The sequence below is a fragment of the Halichoeres trimaculatus genome, unplaced genomic scaffold, assembly GCF_033239565.1.
Source record: "Halichoeres trimaculatus isolate MK-OKI-2021-1 unplaced genomic scaffold, fHalTri1.1 fHalTri1_scaffold_22, whole genome shotgun sequence".
In the NCBI taxonomy this organism is placed as follows: domain Eukaryota; kingdom Metazoa; phylum Chordata; class Actinopteri; order Labriformes; family Labridae; genus Halichoeres; species Halichoeres trimaculatus.
Genome location: NW_027437200.1, coordinates 15237621 through 15259948, shown reverse-complemented (window position 1 = coordinate 15259948; position 22328 = coordinate 15237621). Strand labels below are relative to the sequence as shown.

The window sequence follows — 22328 nt, the reverse complement described above, 5'->3', positions numbered from 1 at the left end:
TTCTTCTGTGGGAGTGTGATGGGACAGGAGTGAAAATCCACTCCAGTGTCACTTTCTACTGTGATGTAATCAAAAAATGCCACTTTGGTTACTTATTTAAGAGTGAGGAAGAAATGAAGAAGCCATTAAAAGAAGGTAGTCTTCTCTTTGGCCAAGGGAGCAAAATCCCTGTACAAGCATGTACTGACAGCAGCCTGCTCAATATTCTGTGTACAGGACAAACTCTTCACAGCCTGTCATCATAATCTGAGCGTCTCAGACATATCAGAGCTCTGTGTCTCAGTTAAACAATCTTCCCATTCCAATTTCATTCTCATTACTAACCACACACACTCTGCCCTTTATCTCGAGTGCACCGGGGGAGTTAAAACACAGTGTTTCATAAAAGACCGTCATGATGGCTCCCTGCCAGCTGTGGCCACAGCCCAGCCGACCATTTGGATTAATACAGTGTTCATTGTCTCATTTAGAGGCATTCCCATGAAGGTCACGCGGTCATTTTCTTGACCACCAGCAAGCGCGGGTTGAAGTGGTCTGATTGTAAAAATGGATTATGTGCAGCCATCTGTTTTGCAATTAACAATGGCTGGGTTGGCACGTTATTTAAGGTAATAAAACTATTGGACGGTTCCAAAATGAAGACTTGTGCATATACACAGAGGCAGTGGAACTAATGAATGGGTCATCTAGACAAAATGAAACATCACAGGAGTAAGAAGTGAGACGGTATTAGAAGAAAGTCAAATGAAGGCTGCATGATATCATACTGGTGAAAATCATTTGGGCTTTATGAAACAAAGTGTCTCTGATATGTTTTTCAAGGTGCTAATATCTTACATTTGAGTATGTCTCAAGAAGTACAGAACCATCTATCTTTATTTGAATTGTACATTATTCGCTGGAGTGCAAGGTTCAAAGAATCATGATGAAAACAGAGCAACAATTCTCTACTGAGTGAACTCGTAGATTAAAAGGCCTTTTGAAGCGCAGTAGGAAAGTGTTAGTCACTCCTCAAGAGCTGAGGAAGGAAAGTAAAAGTTTGAAAAAATGTTTTTTGGTACTTTATCTTAAAGAGCAGATCAGGGATTCGCGTTGAATCCAAATGTGAAGTTCAAGTCGCGCCACATTGGCAGACATGATGTGACGAAGTCTAGTGGGCTTTGAAATCCCACAGAGGGAGCTTGAACTTGTGCTTAGGAGCCAGAAATGTATTCCTACATGCATACTGGTCAATTAGTCATTTCAGGGCAGACGAGCTTCAGAAGAAATCTATCTTTACTTGTGTCACATGCAAATTTTTCAGTCACCAGTCTTTGATGAGATGACTGTAACGTACAGCTCACTAACAAGGGAGTTTTAGGACAGATTAGGTTGCCACCGATTGGGAGCAGTTTGCTGGGTTTGATGCTGTTGCACTTGATGTTTGTTGCTCAGTGCTAATGGCAAGTCCATGTACACCATGCAGTAATAATATGATGGGACAAGGAGGGATAGGAACAGCAAATAGACTGGGTTTGAATGTTTCAGCACCATGGAGAGAGGCAGACTGTTTTCAGTGCTGAAGACATGGACTGAGAAACACAGTCAGTCTGAGGAGAGTGTACAGAGTAAGAACAGCATGTTGTTCTTTTAGGAATGGTTAATATAAGCAGAACAAGTTTCTTTTTCCAAGTTTAAAGGTCCCATATTCTGCTCCTTTTCTGCAGTTTAATATGGATCATTAATGTCTTCATGAAATGGTAGTAACACGTTTTGCTCCAAAAAGCCAATAAATCAAGCACAGCAGCATTGTTTCCAGGCTCTCATAGCCCCTCTGTTCAGAACGCTCTGATTTAGTGGGCGTGGCCGTCATATGTAAATGAGCCACCGCTGATACCGCCCCGCTCTTCTGCGTCACTGAGAGCGGCGCTACGAGCTCCAAGTGCACAATGTTTAAAAAACAGTGAAGATTGTTTACCGTAACATTACAGGCTAAAACAACAGGCTAACTGCAGCTACAGTTAGCATCCTGAAGCTAACACAGAGACAGGGGGGACACTGAGGAAAAGCTCTTTTATCTGCTCCTCAGCACACAGCATTTAAAATACTCACATTTCCAGAATCTCGAGGTTTGTTGGCGGATGGTAACGCGCCTGGATTCAGGACCAGTCTATTCGCTAGCCCTCTGTTGTACTGTCCAAAGTTGAAAAAGCAGTCGGCCGTGAAGTGACAAGCACACACATGCACAGTTTTACTGAGTGTAGCTGGCACATTTCCTTGATAAATGAACTCTAGCCACTTAGTCTCGTCTTCTTCCAAAATGGGAAGCTTGTGCATAGAACTATGTGGCTGTTTACAGCCAAAAACAAAGCAGTGATGGCTCTTCAACTTTGGCATTCTCCTGGAGAGAAATCTCTCCAACAGCAGGGAGAGGAGTGGGCGGGGAGGGGGTTCGGGGGTATCTGCTCTGGTAGACCAATCAGGTCAGACTTGCTCCTGATTGGTCAAAAAAGGGAATCGCTGACGTCGGCAAATCCCCAAAATCCAAACAGCTCGTTTTAGGTCAGGATTTTACATTCACAAGCACTACTAAGTACAGGTTTTGCCATTAAATATCACATTTTGAGGGCTGGGAGGAAAGCCAAAGACCCACAAGTTTCACTCAAAGACTTAATAAAGTGATTTTTGCACAATATGGGACCTTTATAATACACATTTTCATATGTTTTAAAGCAGAAAAACTCACAACTGATTAATATGCATTCAGCTTGTGTCATGAACTGTTTATCTGAAATGCTTTACTCATGTGTTGGACTTTCTGAAACAAGCCATCCAGAGCAGTGCAGACAGATTTCATGTTGTGTTGATCTTTATGTTTTCACATCCTCCACAATCAGTCACGTTCGTTCTCAGCGGGTGTTGAAGTCCACCAAGGCTGTGGCTTGTCACAGAGTACGTCTGCAGATTCTCAATGACGGGGAAAAAAAGCCAGCTGCTGCCAAGAAGGGGACAGAGCCCAGATCGATGACCTCAGCAGCACAGCCAAATAAAAATCTCTGGGCTATCAAAGAGCAGCGGAGGCAGGGAGACATCTTTTTCCTTGAGTTTTCTTTCTTTGAAGTTTGAGTTTCTTGTTTTTCCACATCCTGCCTATTGTTGCACTGGCAGCTTTGATTATTTTCTAAATAATTAAGAAAATGTTGCACAACTTTGAAAAAAAAAATCTAGAGGACTTTTTATTTAAAAAAGAGAAAAAGAACAAAAAAAAGATGCTGGTGGAAGGTTAACCCATTACTACCAATAGAAGTCAGCAACCTTTGAAACCTTAAAGAGAGGGTGTTGTCTTCAGTTTTCAGCTTTAAACTGTCCTTTAAGTGCCCCACTTAAGCTGTACATGATTCACTCAAAAGAAAAAATCCTATTTTTCTCATCCTGGTGTTTTTGAAAACCCTTATTTCAGCTTCTGTCTCTTTAAGGTTCCTTGTCCACAAGCCCCCTTGCATCTGATTGGCAAGTTCTCTTGAGGCCTTGTTAGAGTCCATTATGTAATAATGACCTGAAATGTAACAAGATGCTGAGCTGAGCCCAAAATGCAACAGCTTATTATATTTCGGGTCAGGTATTACATTTCGGGTTTTATCTTTATTTATTTTTAAATTTAATTTCAGGTCATTGATACATTTCAGGGCTCTAATGATGAGGCCCGTCAGAGGCAGAGCTATGAGCAGACTTCTGTGTTGGAGGCTTTATAGAGCAGTTTACAGACAGAATCAGGGACTTCTGCAACAGTTTGAAATTCTGCACACCTTATTAATTCATACCTATGTACAAAAACTGAGAAGACATCATGCCCCATCTTTAAAGATTGCCATAACTCTGGCTGATTAGCATTTTTGGGGTCAAACTAATGTGTTTACCTGTAGAAGGTTGTCTGAGGTACACCGTACATCCAAGGTTGAAGCTCCAGACTCGGATACTCGGTAAATGGCGGCACAATCAGTGAGAAGATGAGTGACAGGCAAACAAAAACTGCAGGCAAGACCACCTAGGAGAAAATTTAAGAAGTTAACAGATGAGATCATGTCAGTGCTTTTGCCTTATGTGCTGCAACATAAAGAAAGAACTGTCCCCTGACATTAAGACTTCATGAATTACTAAAACAACTTATTATCAAAGAAGAAAAGAGATCGCAACAGAATCAGAGCTTTTAGTCAGGAAAGTGACTTTAGTGTTGTGCACTTTCACTGGATGGCCCTTATTCACAAACAGTTCTGAGAAACAAATCCCTTCAGCTTCCTCATCTGGGATTTATTCATCAGCAGGAAAAAAGTCTAAAGGACATGTAAGTAAATGTCAAAGGCCCATAAGCATGTCCAGCCATTAGCAATAAAAATGGACCAGTATGTACAAATGGTGAAAACTAAACGAGTCCTTTTCCTTTTACACCCACATTATGCCCCCCCCCCCCCAAAAATCATTTAATAATAATAATAATAATAATAATAATAATAATAATAATAATAATAATAATGATAATAAAAGAAAAGAAAAGAAAAAAGGGAAAGAAAAGAAAAAAAGAGAAGGAAAAAAAGAAAAGAAGGACAACATGCAAATTAAAATATGAGAGAGAAAAAAAAAAACATTTGTATACAATAAAAAGAAAAAAGAAAACCAAAAGGATCAAAAGGAAATAAAAGGAAAATAAAAAACTTTAAGTGAATAAGTGAAAAAGTAGTAACATAACATCACTGGCATCTGTAGATTAATAGTAAGTTATTTGCGCAAACATACACATGCAGTCTCACATGTACTCATGTTTTTATATATCTGATAACCGGGGTATTCTCCTCAGAAGTTTTTCATTAACTGTACAAACAAACTGTGTCAAGTTCTGTGCCATGTGTGATGTTACAAAGTACAAGGATGGGATTATGTTTAATTAAATTTAAACTGGACTTATATGGAAGAAATGATTCTGCGAGGATGAAAGATGCACATTAATAAGTTTTAGCATGACAGCACAAGATTCAGTGCAAGATCAATTTCATCATCCCTCCCAGCTCTGTCATTACGAGCCTCAAAATGACTGATGCAATCAACAACAAGGCCGGGCCACTGCAATAACATGCACATTAATATGCTCCACACCAGCTTGTTTGGGCCCTTCCTTCCTCCCGCACGCTGTATTAGTTTGATTAAACACTTCCTACACCACCACCATCATGTGGACACTCAGATGTAATTAGTTTCTTGCCATTCTCTTGTCGTTTTTGTGTTATTGCTAAAAAAAAAAAAAAAAACAGACGCTGGCGAGCTTCCTAGTTTCCCAGCATGGCTGAATCCAATCCTCTTTTCTCCGTCATGTAATTCTCTTTTGATTTCATTCTTAGAACTGACAAAAGGTCAGCAAGGGAGAAAAAAAAAATTGCTCGCTATCTTGAATGTTTAATCACTTGTAGGTTGAGGTGCTCTCGGCAACAAGGGGACGGTTTTGCACGCACTTGATTAATTGCAGAGTGCGCGATTTGCCGGGCCAATTCAAGATGCTGCAATTGAAAATCCTGAATTTACAGCAAAGGTGGCGCAGAAAGAAAGAAAGAAACAATAAAGAGAAGGCAATGAGACTGAAAAGCTTAATGGCGGGGTGCAGAAGACAGAGCTGTTCTTCCTATTTCTGTTTCTCTTGTCGAGCAGTAATTGCAGGTGACAGCTGGTACTTCTTCCGTTGAGAAAGAACAGGCACAGGGAAAAATAGAAAAATTGAAGAAGTCATTACGCTAACAAAAGCCGCAGCACTCCCATGAACAATGCAGGAGTTTATCTCAAGTTTGGTGGGGATTTAAAGATGTGGACAGGATTATATGCAAACAGGGTGTAATCACCAAAACACTACAGAGCTGTGTTTTATTTCCTGCAGAGTCAAATGGCTCATTAGATTGAGTTTGTTTGCTTTGGAAAACATTAACGCAACCCAATTATATGTGTGAATAATCGCTGCGTTTCCGCGACCCGCATCACAGTGAAAACACAGCATCACCTTGTTTATTTTTACAGTTTATTTGGTCTTTTCTTTCCACAAGTCCCCTATCAATCCAGAGTAAATGTGACTCTATTTCCAGCAGATGAATTAAACTTACAATAGGAAACAAATAGAAAATAGAAAAAGAGCAATAATTAGATTGAGGAAACAACAGAAGTTATCCACATTGTTCAGTCACTGCAGCTTCAAAAGGACAGTTCCTTTCCCTTCCAACCAATCACAGCTTCCCCCTGATCCTGACATTGCCAAGACTCGCCTGTCCCCAACTTTCATTCCCATAAATCACTCCTTTTGTACAACATGCCATAATCTCCTCTCTATTCCCCTAACCGCTTGTATTGGAGGAGATTACCTCAGCGCACAATCATATCTGCTGACAATGGGAGCTGTTGACATGATGGGGAGGAAAAACCTCCAGCCAAACGAATAAAGAGGGAGAGGTAGGAGGTGCGCCCTTGCAGACAATGAGCACCCTTGTACGTACACACTCGTACACTCGTCCTCCCATCCCGCTCTGCGTCCTCACTAAAGAGGGACGTCCAGGACTGACAGTGACTAATGGGGACTGGTGCTGCAGCAAATTACAGGAAAAGCCAGTACACCTAACAAAGGTGAAACACGGCTCTTTCTCTCTCACACACACTTCTTTTCCTTCGCTGACTTTTATTTCTATTCCTAATCCACTCTCCTTCTCTCTTACCTTATTTGTCTTCCTTTATCTCACTATTTTAATACTTTTCTCTTATCATCTCATGTTCATCTATTTTCTCTTTCTTTTCCATTTTTATCTCCCAAATCTATTTTCCCTTTCTCTTTTTTCTTTCTCTGACTCCTTCTTTCTTGATGCCAAATTTTATTCCTCCCACTGTTTTCATGAACTCCACCAAAGAGGTTATGTTTTTGGGAGAGTTTCTCTGTTTGTCTGTGAACAACATAACTCAAAAAGTTACAAACGAATCTGGAGGAAATTTTCAGGAGATGTTCAAAATGAGATAAAGAAGATGTATGTGACATAGGGCTTTTTTCACCATATGTGTATATAACTCCACCATAAATGGTTGGATTGCTTTGCAAAACAATACACGACAAGGTCACCATAATTTCTGACATATGTAAAGTACGATCCACATCCTGGCAATATTCTGTTTACTAAGATCCAGAATATGAAATATGTACTGGGTCATCATCATTTTCAACACTGTCAGGAAACAAATTATTGTACAAACCTACAACTAACACCAAATTGTAGCTGACAGTCTGCTGAAAGGGAGTATAACATTAAAGTAGGACTAAAGTGTTGTCTGTGCTCTTTGACTGCTTTTCTAGTTTCTATCCATGTTTTTCTACAAAGTCATTTCATCTTTCTTTCTCTTTCAACCCTTTTTTCTCTTATCTCAATTCCTTTCCAACTCCCCTCTAACTTCCCATGTCTCTCTTACCTTTTGACTTTTTGTCTTCGTCTCTCTTAACCTCCTCCTTCACTTTTCTCCTTGTCCTGTCATCCTCTCAAACTATTTGATTTCTTCTTTAATCTTTCTCTCACTCACTATTTTATCTCTCTGACTCATTTTTCTTTACTTGTTTTGCTTCTCACTTTTTCCAAGAATCTTTCAGCCCTTTGACTTCTCTGGCTTGTTGCTCTTCTTTTTCTTGTTTTTATTTTCCAACACTTTTTCTTCTCTCCTGCGATTCTTTCACCTGTTTTTTCTTTTCTCTTTCTCCCTTACACCTTTTCCTTTCTCTTCCACCCTTACTTTCCCCATTAAATATCATTTTCCTCTGTCTCCACGTTGATCATCTTTCTCCTACATTTTTCACCCTTCTTTTCTTTCTTTTTCAGTTTTCTGTCTACCTCTCTTTTTCCTTGTCCCTGCTCTCTACACTCCTCCTCTCTTTCACACACTTTTTCTCTCTTTAACTCTCTTTCCTACAGGATTTTCCTCTTTTCTTACTTTGACTTTTATTCCGTCTCTTCCGTTTGTCTACTACTACCTTCTTACCAAAAACCTTTTTCTCCCTTTCTCTGTCATTGTTTTTCATTGTCCCCTTTCTTTCTCCATCATTTTTAATCTCTTAATTCTTTCTCATCTTTTTGTCTATGTTAAACCTTTTGCTCACACATGGACATTTTTCTTTTTTTTCACTTGTTCTTTCTTTTCCTTCTCTCTCATTTTTTTCTCGGTTATTAACTTCTCTGACACATCATCTTCTCTGTTTTTTTTTCATTCTTGACTCTGTTTACTGTGTTTTTTCTCTAAAAAATTTTCTTTTTTCTCCTTTGTTGTTTTTTCTACACTTCATAATTTTTCCCTCCCTCTTTCTCTCATTTGTTTTTTTTTTGGTTATCTTTGTCTCACCCTCACCTTTTTTCTTCCACTCTTGCTTTTCCCTCCATCACAATCACTGTTTTCTCTTCTTCCTCATTAATTGTCTTTCTCTTCTCTTTCTTCCTCTCTTACTTCGTGGTTTCTTTTTCTGTTATCTCCTCCTCTCTCTTTTAAAGCAGCAGCTCTACTGAGTAGTTGGCTTTCATCTTCTTCAGCTCTCACTGCTCAGTGTCAGATTTGACGTTGTGTCCTGATGTTTACTTCCGCACACATCCTGAAAGCATCTTCATGTGTGTGTCGTTATGATTTACACTGACGCTCACTTTGTATGACATGATGGAACAAAAATTGAGTCCTTTCGAACCTGCCTCTTATGTAAAATTGCTTGTGACTTGTTTAACTTGCATCCATTTATTGCTTCTGACTTTTCAGATTCTGTTTACGTGAGACAAAATGATACAGACGTTAGCGTAATGGGCTGATGGCTGCATGTCATCTCTTAATTGTCGGGCAATCACTTTTAATGCATATCTAACAAAAGCGCATGATTAGCATGCGTCTAAATGAGAGGAAAACAAATCAGAGGTGTCACTTTGCCGTTCGGGTGTCAATCATGGTGATCAGGTGGAACTGACGAACACCTTTTTACACTCTCACATTTCTCAAACTCTTTCTTTCTTCTTATAAAAGCGGTCGTCTGTGCCTGTTTCTTCCCCCACAAATCCCTCGATTATCGACTCCTCCGTGATGAATGACCTGACGTCTCCCTCCTGATTCTGAATTAGCTTTCTTTATCATATCTGTCATTAAAGTGATATTGAAAGCCAACATGTATTTTTTAAATCCCACCTTGATCCTCCCATGCACCCCTCCTAGTCTAACCCTTCAATTCATCAATATGACGGACTGAGGCCATTACCTGGGCAATGAGTCCCTTGCGGCTCCTCCGGGCGTTGTGGAAGCGCTTGATAAAGAGCGCCAGGAACTGCCTCCTGATCAGCTTCCAGCCGGTGATGACGGTGGATCCTCTCCCGTTGACGCTGGTGTTTCTGTTTAGGTCTGGACATTAAGTCGAGGTGTTATTTATCACCTGTGCATATGTAGAAGAGCTGCTGAGCACGCTTTCCAGCACAGCTAATGACCTGATCAAATGTTGCTTAAAGCTGTCAGCTGCTCACTCCACAGTGCAGCAGATTTTAAAATGTGTCATAAATCAGGAAAGAGTAATACGGGGTGAATCTGGAGGAAAAGGTAATAATCAGAAGCCTGGCAGACATGGAGGCTTAAAGTCCTACAATAAAAAAAATGGCACTCCATTTTCACTGTAGTCATTAAAATAATAAAGTATTTCCTGATTGAAAACCATTTTCATGCTGAAAAACATTGTATAAAAGTGAATTTCTTTCATGAGGGCCAAATTGAAAAAGGTGAACAGACGGGTGAGATTATGCCGTATGGATGGGCAGGAAACTGAAGATGAAGCTTTTGTTTGTGCCCTCTTTTCAGAGTGGTCACCCAGGTGAAACAGTCAATTCGAAAGCACGCTAAATGAAGTTATTAACTGGGGAATAAAAGATGTGTGAGGAAAAACAGACTCTGGCTGGTGTAATAAAAGTGAAATTTCCTGTGCAGAGAATAAGAATACCTACCTTCCACTTTACTTTTGAATTTCTCCTTTGTTTCTGCACAGGAATCAGGAAAACAAGCAAGTTAATTTCACAGTTTATGTTTAATGAATGCATTCAAAATTATTTGTTATCAGCCTGTTTCCTACTTTGTGCAGCTAAATCATCATTTTTTCATTAAACTTCAGAAAAAGAAGAAGAAGAAAAGCTGGATGATAAATCCAGGGAGACTTGCCCGTCCTTCCAGAGACTTGTTCTGTTTTAAAGTGGACGCTGGCGATGCTGTTCCGCTTGGATTCGCGGGAGCTCTTCTTGTAGTCTCTCGCCGACAGCTCCTTTGTTGCTGTGGGAATACAAATAAGATATGTTGTTTTGGCCTGACCCAATTTGGGGTTATAAATAACAATAAGAATAGCTACCTGCCCTGAAAAAAAAGCTGCATTATTCCCCGTAAAAGCAGAAAATCCCCAGGTGTCTTAAAGGGAAGATTCCGATTTTTTAGATTTAAGTAGAGAGTGAAGTTGTTTTTGAAAAGATGCAAAGAAAACTCTGTTTTTTTTTTCTCATATTGATGAACTCCCTGACATTGTCTTCTTTTATTTTCTTTCACTTTACCATATATTCATCTTTCCCTCGCACATATCTTTTTGGTTATTATTATGCAAAACCAGACAAGGCTTATGGTGAAAGCAGTTTCAGGCCAATCCTGGCCCTCTTTCCCTTATCCTGGGATCTTTGTCTGTTGTTTAGGAACAATCTGTTTGGCATTTTGTTTTACTTAGGTTGTGTTTTTCTTTCTCTGCATTGTGGCCGCTATTGTAGCTGCTGTCATTAAAGATACTATGAGGAGGGTCTGTTTTGATTGCACTCCCTCGCCATCTTGTGGCCTGGAGTCTCCATACACTGTCATAAATTACTTTTAGGCATGTGTTTGTTTTGGAATAAAATGAACATCCGGCGATCATCCGGGATACGGCAAACTGAGGTAAGGTATTTATCAGTACAGTTGTGTAGCGCTACGGTTTGAAACGTGACATCAAGCCAGCTATATGTTAGCCTGGTGCTCCAATATATCTGTAGGCTAACGTGACAACAAGTTAACACTGTCGGTTTGTAAGTTGCTAAGTAGTCGTTTATATTCAGCGCAGCAGGCAGTCCGATGCTCTAAGACAAGTCTGTAATGTGTGTGTGTCCTGTCAGTCATCTACCAAGCAGAGCTAACATAACCTCACTCTTCATTTTATTGATAGACTCTCAAGTTTGAACAGACCACTGCAGAATAACTGCTGACTGAATGAACATTATCACCAACAGCTTAGCCACTGTCTTACAGAGTGATGCAGCCTGAGCTAAAGGCTAATTAGCCTTTGTTTATCTATCTTCTGCTCTTCTGTCCTTTTTCTCTCTAATAGTTAGGCTCCTGTGTCCACCATCACTACAAAATCAATCACAGAAATCCTTTCATCATATCATTTATAGTTTTACAGTGTATTAAGTCGTATTGCCTCATTTCCAAAAGTAACAAGTCATGTCTTGTTATATTGTGTTGTGTAATGTTATATCGTATCCTTCTTTATCAAATCAAACCACTCTTTTTTGTCGCGCAGAGTTTCTTTCTGTACTGCATACCATCATATTGTGTGTTGTCCATACACTGTATAAAACAAGGACGTAATATCTGCAACATCACCTGTCCGCCCCTGAAACAGTGAAATGAAGCCAATCCGCAGATGCAGCTACCTTGGATATGGCTGAGCTTCCTTTTTAACAGCTTTAAGGCACACGTCAGTTTCGTGAGCTGAGCTGTGTCCAAGCCACTTTTTGAACCAGGTTGTGAATCTGTTTTTTAATGCAGTAAAAGTTTGCTTTTCCGGTCTTTCTGCAGCCAACTTCAAGCAGATTCTCGATGAACACTAACTTTTAGCCCTTCTGCAAAGGCTTCATTTTTCTAAACCAGATGTTCCCCTGTGGTTGTGTCACATTATATCTTGTCATATTGTTTCATTTGGGATGGTTTGTTAAATATGTATTGATTCTTTTAATTTTTCCCTTTTCCACTGAAATCCTGAATTCCTGAATTTAGAAATTTGTGTGCTTTACCTGAAAAGATTATGTAAAAAAAAAAAAGTTTTGTTCAAGAACTTTAAACCTCTCCCTACCCCGTGTTATATATACATAGCTCATGCTGTAATAGTAATAATTGATTTGTATTGTATCATATCATATATGTGTTAGCTCTTATCATACATTAACATTTTGTATCTAATTATAATCAGATAAATTATTGTTAAAGTGTAATTTATGGTGCTTTGATACCATTGTTTTAAACTATAATTCTGCAGTGTGATGCCATTTTAACATAACCCATAGGTATCCTAACATAGTTAGTTATAATTAGTGTCATGAGTTCCTGGTTGTCAATGCAGTTAGCCTTTAGCATGTTTAAACCACGCTGTAGTTTGTTCTTGTTCTTGTTCTGTTTTGTGACTTTGCTCTCTGTAACAGATGTACCAGCCATGTGGCCCCAAATCAAACGGCCTCTTTAGTGCTGTCTAACATTCACCAGTACCATCATCATTTAGCAACATCATTGCAATGCAGATTTGCTTTCTGTGGCTGCCAGACTCTGGCCCCAAAGAGACACCGAGAGAAGGAAGGAGAAGTTGATTGTTTTGTTTTCTGCAATGCAATGATGGAGTCAAGCAGAACGCCACAAATGTCGACTTGGTTTGTGTTCCATACAAAGAAGTTGATACAGGAAATACAGAAATTAAATGAGTTAAAGTGTTTTTATATTTGATGACTCACCTGGTAGTTCTGTGTCCACTCCAGTTTCTTCAGCCACTTTGAGAAATATCTATGAGGCAAACAAATAATGCAGGAGTTAAGCATCTTAAAAACAGGAAAAAGTCAAATTTACTCAGCAAGGGCAGAAAGATAATGCAAAAAGAAGACATCCCTGTTAAGTTTCTGCTTTAAATCCGATTAGGGTTACGCCTCCAAAGACACCCTAACCTTTATTTGAGCACCTGCCAAACGGCCTCTTAAGTAGCGCTGCCCTCTTTGGCTTCATTTATTCATTCAGGCCATATGTCAAAACAGATGAATCTCCTTACTCGAGAAACATTTCTTAGTGAGTCCTTCTTTTTTAACTGTGCTGTGGATGTTAAATGTTGTTTCAACATCTGTCCTCTTTCGAGAAGAGACTGCAAAATGACTATATCTATTAACAGAACACTCAAAAATTAAAGCACGTGCTTTCAAATTTCCTTATATGACTGACTACCTTTCAAAAAGATAAAAAAAAACATCTATTAGATCTTTAAAAGAATAAAAACTCCACCGTGTAGTGCAGCACAAGTGTGGTCAGACTTCAAAAGAAAACACGGACGGATGAAATGACCTTGTTGTGTCTGAATTGTAGAAATTCAAAAGGAATTATTTACTTTGCCTGCGGGCTATGCGTGTGTGATTCATGTCTGAGTAACAAGAAGAGCATTAACCCACAGTCACTCAACTTCAAGACTAGTTCTCATGCCAAAAATAGAGTATGAGTCATTTCTTCAAAAGGAGTAAGTGTGTTGTGTATTATTATGACTAATGTTCCAAAGTACAACTTCTAGAGAAGATCAGGGCTCCAAACTAACTTTTTGAACCAGCACAAAATTTAGGTCCAACCAAATATTTAATTGTGCAACCTTAGATGCCATCAGGTCACCTTTTTCATGCTTTACATGACTTTCATATCAAGTCAATCATTTGTAAATGAGAATAAGACGTAGAGAAATGTTTGTCTTTAATTGAAGCACTAAGAAAAAGAAGAATTTATAGAAAAAGAAAATTTATAAAGTGTATAAAGTGATTCACTGAGCTGAAATTAAACATTTTAAACCCCAAATATGAAGAAAAATAAAATATCTCCAGAAGAAAGTACCTGTTCTTAAAGTGTTCCACTGAACTGAATTCACATTAATACATTTTTCTATAGCATGGTCGCTATTAACGCCGAAACACCGGTTGCGCTGTAACGGTCAAAACTTGACAGAAGTTGCCTCTGTTGTGTAGTATTGTTTTTGACAGCTGTCCACAGAAAAACCGTAAATTTTGATGCTTCTGACAGGTTGAATTTAGTGTTTAAAAAACGCTAACTCGGCTGAATGAATGAAGCTAAATGCTGCTTCTGCAGTCCAGATGCGTGCAAATCTGTATGATGACATAGACTGACAATCCCTCTACACAAATCAGTGTTTTACTGAGGCCTAGTCTGTTTTTGTTGTTATTTAAAGATTTATCTTTTTTTTTTTTTTAGCTGAAATACTGCTTTAAATACATCAGACTGGCTGATTCATATTTATGTTTAATATATTTTACACTAAAATCAATGTTGGTATAAAATCTATACAATCATGTTTACTTATAGTTGTTAAAGTAGAGAGTAAAGTTAAAGAGGAGAAATGGTAATAATATGTACTGTGCACACCCTGGCCACCCCTACCTATGTCACTGCCTTCACTGAGCCCCCCAGGTTTGAAAGACTGGACACGCCCCTGCAGAGAGGCACATAGTGACAATGGTAGGAAGCTAACATGCTCTCAGGTTTGTTCACTGGAGGAAAACTTCTGTTGGTTTTAAAAAAATGAAAGGAAAGAAAGCCAAACCAAAACTTCTGTCCCAAACAAAGAGCTGAAATGTGTCTCCTGTATGAGCACAAGAAGGATTAACGATCAGCATCGCACTGAGCATCATTACAGTCTCCACAAACTGATCAGGATAAAGTTTAGAGTAAATACAAACCACTCAGAGCAACAGGGGGAATCTCTGCTGGTGCTGACCTCATATGTGGATATAAACCAGAGAGATGAAATTTTTTTTTCCGCAACTCAAAGGATGCACAATACCAAATAAAAACTAGAGTTATAGATTATAGATTCTTAAAAGAATCACAGCCAATCAGAGGAAAATAACCGCCCGAACTCTGTATCTTATTGGTTTAGACCATGGTGAGACTCTTCCCTGAGTGTGAGTTCAAATACAGGAGAACACAGAGATGATGCAATTGAGAGAGAGAGAGAAAAAAAAAAATTCACCTGGCAGTGTCAGGTGCACCAGTGCCACAAAGAAAAAATACTGGAAATTTTTGGTCATATATGTTTAAATTGGTCGCACTCTGGAGCCAAAAAAGTGAAAATTCAACTTCAAGTGATTTTCACCTTGTGGCCAAATATGGAATTGCGTAGCACTATGTATTTTCAAGGCCCAAGTGCTTTGGCTTGTCACATTTCTTTTTAATATGAGTGTTCAAAAATGTGTTTTTAGGCAAAGATGTGAATCATTTACAACCAAGGTGGAGCAGGAAATTTACATTTAGATCTGAAGCTCTTTCACCCATCCCTGCTAACAAAATCTCATCGATGATGCAAGCTTTTGAAAGCCGCACAGTAAAGTCAAATCTAGCAGAAATTAAAGACCGTTTGTAATTTTTAAACATTTTGTTGTTGCTATGAGGCTGAACTGGTTTTAAACACAGCCACATGTGGTCCGTCTCAATTTGCTCTCCATCAAAGATTAATGACAAACAAAACATTATCTCCTTTTACTCTGGATACAGGCACTGCTTTGATTTCAATGATGAATTTTTTCACAATGACGAAGCCGCTGTGAGTAACATTGACTTGAAAGCGAAGCAACCTTTGAGGGCATGAGGAGAAGAGACGACAGCGCAAAGAAATGTGATGAAGGAATTTTGAAAAATGGCATTGGAGCCTTTTTTGTAGGGGAGATTTTTTTTTTCCACTTGTCCCTGAAGCTGAGGAACAAAAACAAGTTCTGATACTTTTATTGGCTAAAAACTGTAAAGTGGCTTGTTATGTGGTGCCATCTTCAGAAACTCCAAAACAATCTGCCAAATCTGTCAACTTTTTATAGAGGCAGGAAAACAAATCAAGTGGTCAGAGGAGGAGTAAAAAAGAAGTGGTGTAGAGTGCCAATGAAACAAAAAGAAGAAGAAAAACAAGCCTGTGCACTTTTATGTTCTTGTTTGTGTGAGCGGACTCTCTAGCTGCGTGCTGCTTGTCTCTCAGACCAGCTTGTCAGTCCCACGCTTGGCATACCTCCTCCAGTGTGGTGTCAGAGATGCCGTAGCTGGTCAGGCCGAGGTTAGCCATGGATAGGTCCAGTTCTTGGAAGAGCTGTGCAAAGGTTCCATCTCTGGCTCCGCTGTAAGGCAGGATGTAGGTGATCTCCTGACCGATGCTCTCCAAGAAGACCGCCTCAGGGACGTGCCGCTGCACCAGCCGACCCACGGCTGATAAGTCTGCCCAAACATAACAGGAAGGACAGAAAATTGACTTCTAAAACAAACACTTGTATGACTGACGTTTGTGAAAAAACTGTTTTATAATCCCTTACAAAGTTTTTTGTTGGAGTGAGAACACAAAAGCAACAAGCAGCACTGGCTGCAAATGATTCAGCTGCAGAACAACAGAAACTTTTAGGGTGTTAGAACAAAAGCTGCCTGAAGTAACGCAAAAACTTTGAGTTATTTTCAAGAATGAAGTTGAGACAAATGTTAAATTTACTACAAGAGCTTTAGATAACTCAGATTTTGGATTATTTCACTGTGTTTACATTCCCTACACAAATATGCATGTGTTGCATCGTGCCCACTGTGTTTCTCTGCGCTTAGTCACACCTGCAGCTGTCACAACAGACTGTTGCTCTTCACAGGTTCGCAGATAGTAACAGTGTGTCTGTGTGACCCTTTCGGTGTCTCGTAGAGATGCAGAAGTGATTTGAGTGTCTGAGAGAGAGACAGCTCAAGAGAGAGACAGCAGACGTCTCGACCTGTGGGCTGCTGATGCGAGCTTGAGGGCACTTCCCAATAACTGACAGCTTGAAAAGTCAGAAAAAAACTGAACACTGTCTCCTGAAAACATTTCCTGGATCATGAGTGCAAATGTAGATGAAATCATTCAATCCAGAATAAATAAAAATCTTTCTATGACTAGTAAGTCTTGGAACATATCAGGTTCTTTCTGACTTGGGTTTCCTGCATTTCAATACAATGATGACCCAGTACATATTTCATATTCTGGATCTTAGTGTCCAGAATATTGGCAGGATCTGGATCGTACTTTTACATCTGACAGAAATGATAGTGACCTTGTCTTGTATTGTTTTGCAAAGCAATCCGACCATTTATGGTGGAGTTATATACACATATGGTGAAAACGGCCCTATCTCACAATGATAAAGAATCCTTTAAAAAAGTCCTGGATCTAGACGGTGATCCAGATCACCTCCAAAATTTAATCACTTCTTCCTCATCCCATTTTGAACATTTCCTGAAAATTTCATCAAGATCTGCTTGTTACTTTTTGAGTTATGTTGTTCAAAGACAAACAGACAGACTCTCCTTAACTCTTTAACTACACAGGTAATTAGTTAAAGATGCAACTTGCTGATTATGAGTTATGGATGTTTTATGAGTCGCACTTTTCTTTATTATAGAGTCCAAGGAAAACTATGAGTGGCAGTGAATTGATATGAAAAACTGTGATATGTGAAAATAGGTCTAATTCTTTACAGATCCCCTTAATTGAGCGTGTTTTAGCATGTTTTGTACTCCCATGGCAGGGGGTCACCAGTCTACAACCATTATGGGGGCTGGAAAGTCTGGGAACTTCTGCTCAAGTTGCTTGGCGCCGCCCTGTTGGCTATGGCTGCCTTTTGCAGCAGCGCTCTCTTCTTTGTCCCTTTCTTGTAATTTTTTCGTTTCTTTTTGTAATCTTTGTATTTGGAGTGGATCAGTACTTTGTATGACTCATTTGTTGATCATGGACACCAAACTTCTTGTGGCTTCAGTGATATTTTTACTACTTTTTCTCCTGTGTTTGTCTGGAGATCCTACATGTAACCATGGCCACATTGTTTACATGTGAACTCAGCTGTTAGCAGCCTGTAGCATATCAATGCTAACTGGTGCAAGGCCTGATGTCTTCCCACACGGTGAGGACGACGTGCTAGTTCTCAGATGTTGGCTGAGAAGTGACGACATCAACCTTTCCTTCCATTCATCGTTATTGGGAATGTAAGATCTATCTCCAAAGATTACTTTTTATAGGTGTTGGGATGTTACACCTGGATTTCCTTTTTATTGCCTGCTAACCTGTGATTGGCCAATACTCCGTGGACCACAAACCTTCTACATTTTTAAGCTGAATATGAAACAGAGAGAAGTTTGTACTTGAATGTTTCGCAGTTTCATATTCTGTCATCATGCCAACCTTAGTCTGACCCCAAACTTGATACAAAAGAAACTTCACATCAATATTTTGGGAGCGTAAGAACACTGAAAAGCAGCATCATAACAAATTGAGTGCTAAACATACGTAATGCAGTGACCTTTAAACATACTGAAATAGATCAGTGGACATAATTCTCCTGTCTCATCCATTCTGAAGCCGGGGTCTCAGAGGGAATCAATCAGGACAGTGTTGCAGAACACACCGCATCCATTATTGATCCAGAACCTCTCATACATAATTACTGCAGCTTAACAACCAGCAGCTCTCTGCTTTATGAAGAAGTAAAAGAGATCGGCTTCACACGTCACACTGCGTTGTTTTTATAAAGTGTGTGTGTGTTCCTGACTCTTTGTGCTTGTGTGTGTATAAGGTAATAAAGAGAAATGTGCTGTCACCAGCGCGAATGTGATAACTTTCACAATATTATGGAGTTATGTGTTTAACCAAGATGTGTTTATCTATTTTGAGGAATAGAAAATAATCTGGAGACTATTTGATGTTTCTTTTAAACTCCTATCTTGCATGATAAATTTTATTTATGAGATCTGAATTGATCAGATCTAAAACTGATCTGTTTCTACTCCTTTATGAAAGCTGTATATGATAAACAGGTGTTTCATGAATAATGAAAAGACTGTTTTAGTGATTTTATTGGGATAAACAATTGGCTCGTTTTTGCATTGTATTCCAATTCCAACTTTTTAGCTTTGATTTTAGTCTCTTACATCCACCAAAGAATATATCCGGCTCTCATGCCCCTGAATGTTCTTCTATGTTTACCAGATAAGTAAGTAGTGTGACCTTGTGCTGTTTTGTGCTCAGCAAGAGGAGCACTGTACATTTTCAAAGCAGAAGAAGCACTGAGGAGAGCCACAATGATCACTGACAAAAAGGGCGAACTTAAACAGTGAAGGCTCATTCCAAACAAAAGACACTGTTACAGGTGCTGTGAGGACTGTCTAGAAAAGCAAGTGTTTTTTGGGAAAAAGACTGAGTTTCAGGCATGATTCTTACAAAGGCTTGCATTTGTTTTGAAGCAAACCATTGAAACTTTGTAAGTTTAGCTCAAAGTAGATCAGTAAGAAGTTCTTTTTGTTTTTTTCAGGCATTAAGAATTCCTGATACTCATCCATCCTCCCAATGGACATGAGGCGTTTATGTCCTTTTGTAACCATCGTGTGGAGACTAGAGGCTGACAGTTTTTTGGGATTCCTGCTGAATGGGAGTAAACTTTACTTTTAATCACAGGATTAAAAGTAAATGGGAGCCAATCAGGGAGATAATATATAATATGTGATGTGTCGCCATTTTGTAGTTTATTTCCAATAAGTCTACACTGTAACGCAACTACACTTCCGAGAAGCCTAAGTAAACTTGAAAATAATGGGGAGAAAATCAAATCAAATTCAATGTACTGCCTAAAAACTGTGTGGGAGTCATCTTACTAGGAGTGGGACGGGACAAAACCTTTTCCTGTGGGAGTGGGATGGGACAGGAGTAAAAATCCACTCCCGTGTCACTCTCTAGAGGAGACTTGTTCAAACTCATGACTGACTGTCACATTTCTTTATTTGTTTCCTCTTCAAGCTTTGAGAACATTTTTTGTATGTTAAAAAATGTGCTTTAGCTCTGAGTCACAAAGCTGAGGTCTTTTTTGTCACTGTTGGTAATTATTTTCCCCAAAAAGTTGGATCAAAAAATTGAAAGAAAAAAAATCAAATAAATCAATGAATAAATATATATATATATATATATATATATATATATATATATATATATATATATATATATATATATATATGAAAAAGATAAATAGAAAATAAAATAAGTTAACATAAACAGACCTGCATTTTGGAACTGTCCAGAGAGTGAAATGTACAAAAAAAAAATCAAAACAAGACAGATAAACGCTGTTTGGTGGATTATTTCTTATTATTTCTTGGTTATAAATTTCTGATGCCCCATTTTTAATGAAGATGCTTCTGTTGGATGAGCAGCAGGATGAGAATGGTATGTGGGTTGTGCCTATGAAAAACTGAATTTTCTGCCTCTGCATTGTGCTGTCGCTCTTGACTCTGGTTTTCAGCTTCATTTACTGATGAGGAGGAAGACACAAACTCTTACCTGAAGGATCTGAAGTGTCCCAGCTTTCACTGCCGATGCCTTCATCTGGGCTGCCTCCTCTCAGTGGAGAGACTTCCTCCTGGAAAACAGAATCGGAGTAAGAAGGCTTTAATTAAACATTTTCTAAAATATCTCCTATCTTACAGGAACAACAGATGCAACCCAACATTTTCTATTTAACTACACATGTGAGTTGACAGTCAATGGGGTCAAATCTTTAAGTATTACAAAAAACGCATAATTGGTGGATATGTCCTAGCTCCACAGAGGGCTCTCTGCATTTTTCATGTTTAAACCAAAGTGTAATCAAAGTGGATGAGACCAGGATGATCAAACTTCATCTAGCTCAGTTTCCGAGTTATATTGGCTGTGTAATTGCAAAATCTTCCACAGAATTACAAAGTCGTCATCTTACAGAGCCTCCCATTCTGCCTGCCCCACAAAGGTGTTTGCATGCTTATTTATTTATTTCAAACAAATGACTCTGCTCACCTCAAAGAGCTGGCAGACTAATGGTAATTGCTCTAGCCCTGCTGGCATCAGTGCATCTTGTTCATTTGCTCCTATTGATTAAAACTAAGTGTGCGAGGCCCCATTGGCGAGCAAACGCAAGAATCACCCCTCTCCCCGGTGACAATTAGTATCATCCAGCACGTAGGCGTTTGCCAATTCTCATGCTGGGAGAGACTAAACACAGATCATTATGGAGGGAGGGTGGTGAGAGGAAGAGAGCGCTGAGGAGAGTCAGGAGGGGCGGTGTTCAATAATAGAGTGGAGGGAGGTTACAGCAAAAGGGCTAACAGCTGAAGAAAAAGATGATCCTCTTTCTATTAGTCCTGCCTTTATTTTTTTATTCATTTATTTATTCAAACCAGAAAGCTTACATTTAATTCTTTACATGTATAATAGAGTTACATTTGCATCAACTTAGCATCATTTTTTTTCTGCCATTACTGTCTTAATGGTCTTGCGCCCACTCATTCATCTGACTTGCTTTTATCATATGTGTCTGTAGCCACGGTTACATGAGGAGTTTTTCATCTTTCCGAATGAAATGTCTCTGCATGACTTTTCTGGAAACAATAGTATACATGGAAAGGAATATTCCAATCTCTGGTCTACATGCGCCGCTATTATCAAACAGAATAGTCAATGGGGTATGTGCAAACAAATGTAAACAAACGTAAACAAATTGAGGACCGTATCTAGTTGTGTCTCACGTCATATCTGAGCATGCGCTGAAAGAACGCACCCTGACAACTTTCCATTTGAAGACCCACAGTGAGGCAGCTTTTATACATTACAGCCCACGACTGTTGAACAGCCTAAAGACTTGAGGGCTACACAGAGCTTTAATATTTTTAAAAGCAAACATAAATCTAACCTTTTCAGTGTAGCTTTTAACTGAGTTTCACTTGTTTATCTATTTATTTAAATAAGTTTGGATCTTCCTCTTCCTAAAAGCATAACATCTTAATCTTTAAGTAAAATATATATCCATCTTTTTATCTGTTTTGACCTATTTATCTTCTTTTTTACTGCACTGCTTCTTTCAGCTTTTTAATTCTGTATCTTGCACTTTCAGTTTTACATCATTTGCTCCTTTACTGCTTTATTGTTTGAGTATTTTATTAACTTGTTTGTTTCTTTTAATTTGGCTGTTCAATTTTCTTATTTTGGGTGTTTTATTTTCTTATTTTGACTTTAACATCTTACAGTGTTGCCTTATTAAAGGGAACCCTGGCTACCAGAACGTCATTTTCCTAAATGATCAGTTTCTTTACCAGCTACATAAGAATGATAATAAAATCTCTCAAAATATCTTAGTTTGTATAAAATTAGAAAAAATATTTTCACTCGTAGGTCACCATTGTTGTTTACGCCGCAATGACGTCTGGGTAGTGACGTCATATGGTTGCACCGGTCT

The 22328-nt window shown here is 38.9% G+C and overlaps 1 protein-coding gene across 1 annotated transcript in view; it reads right to left on the bottom strand.

Annotated features, from left to right (window-relative positions):
* LOC141811163 (phospholipid-transporting ATPase ABCA1) overlaps nucleotides 1-22328 on the bottom strand; it is a 262749-nt gene that overhangs the window by 101871 nt on the left and 138550 nt on the right. The window contains exons 24-30 of the mRNA XM_074699107.1: nucleotides 20402-20480; nucleotides 16082-16284; nucleotides 12780-12828; nucleotides 10207-10314; nucleotides 9996-10028; nucleotides 9266-9405; nucleotides 3897-4024 (exon numbers count right to left, since the gene is read on the bottom strand). Coding sequence (XP_074555208.1) covers nucleotides 3897-4024; nucleotides 9266-9405; nucleotides 9996-10028; nucleotides 10207-10314; nucleotides 12780-12828; nucleotides 16082-16284; nucleotides 20402-20480 — 740 coding nt within the window. The remainder of the gene's footprint in view (nucleotides 1-3896; nucleotides 4025-9265; nucleotides 9406-9995; nucleotides 10029-10206; nucleotides 10315-12779; nucleotides 12829-16081; nucleotides 16285-20401; nucleotides 20481-22328) is intronic.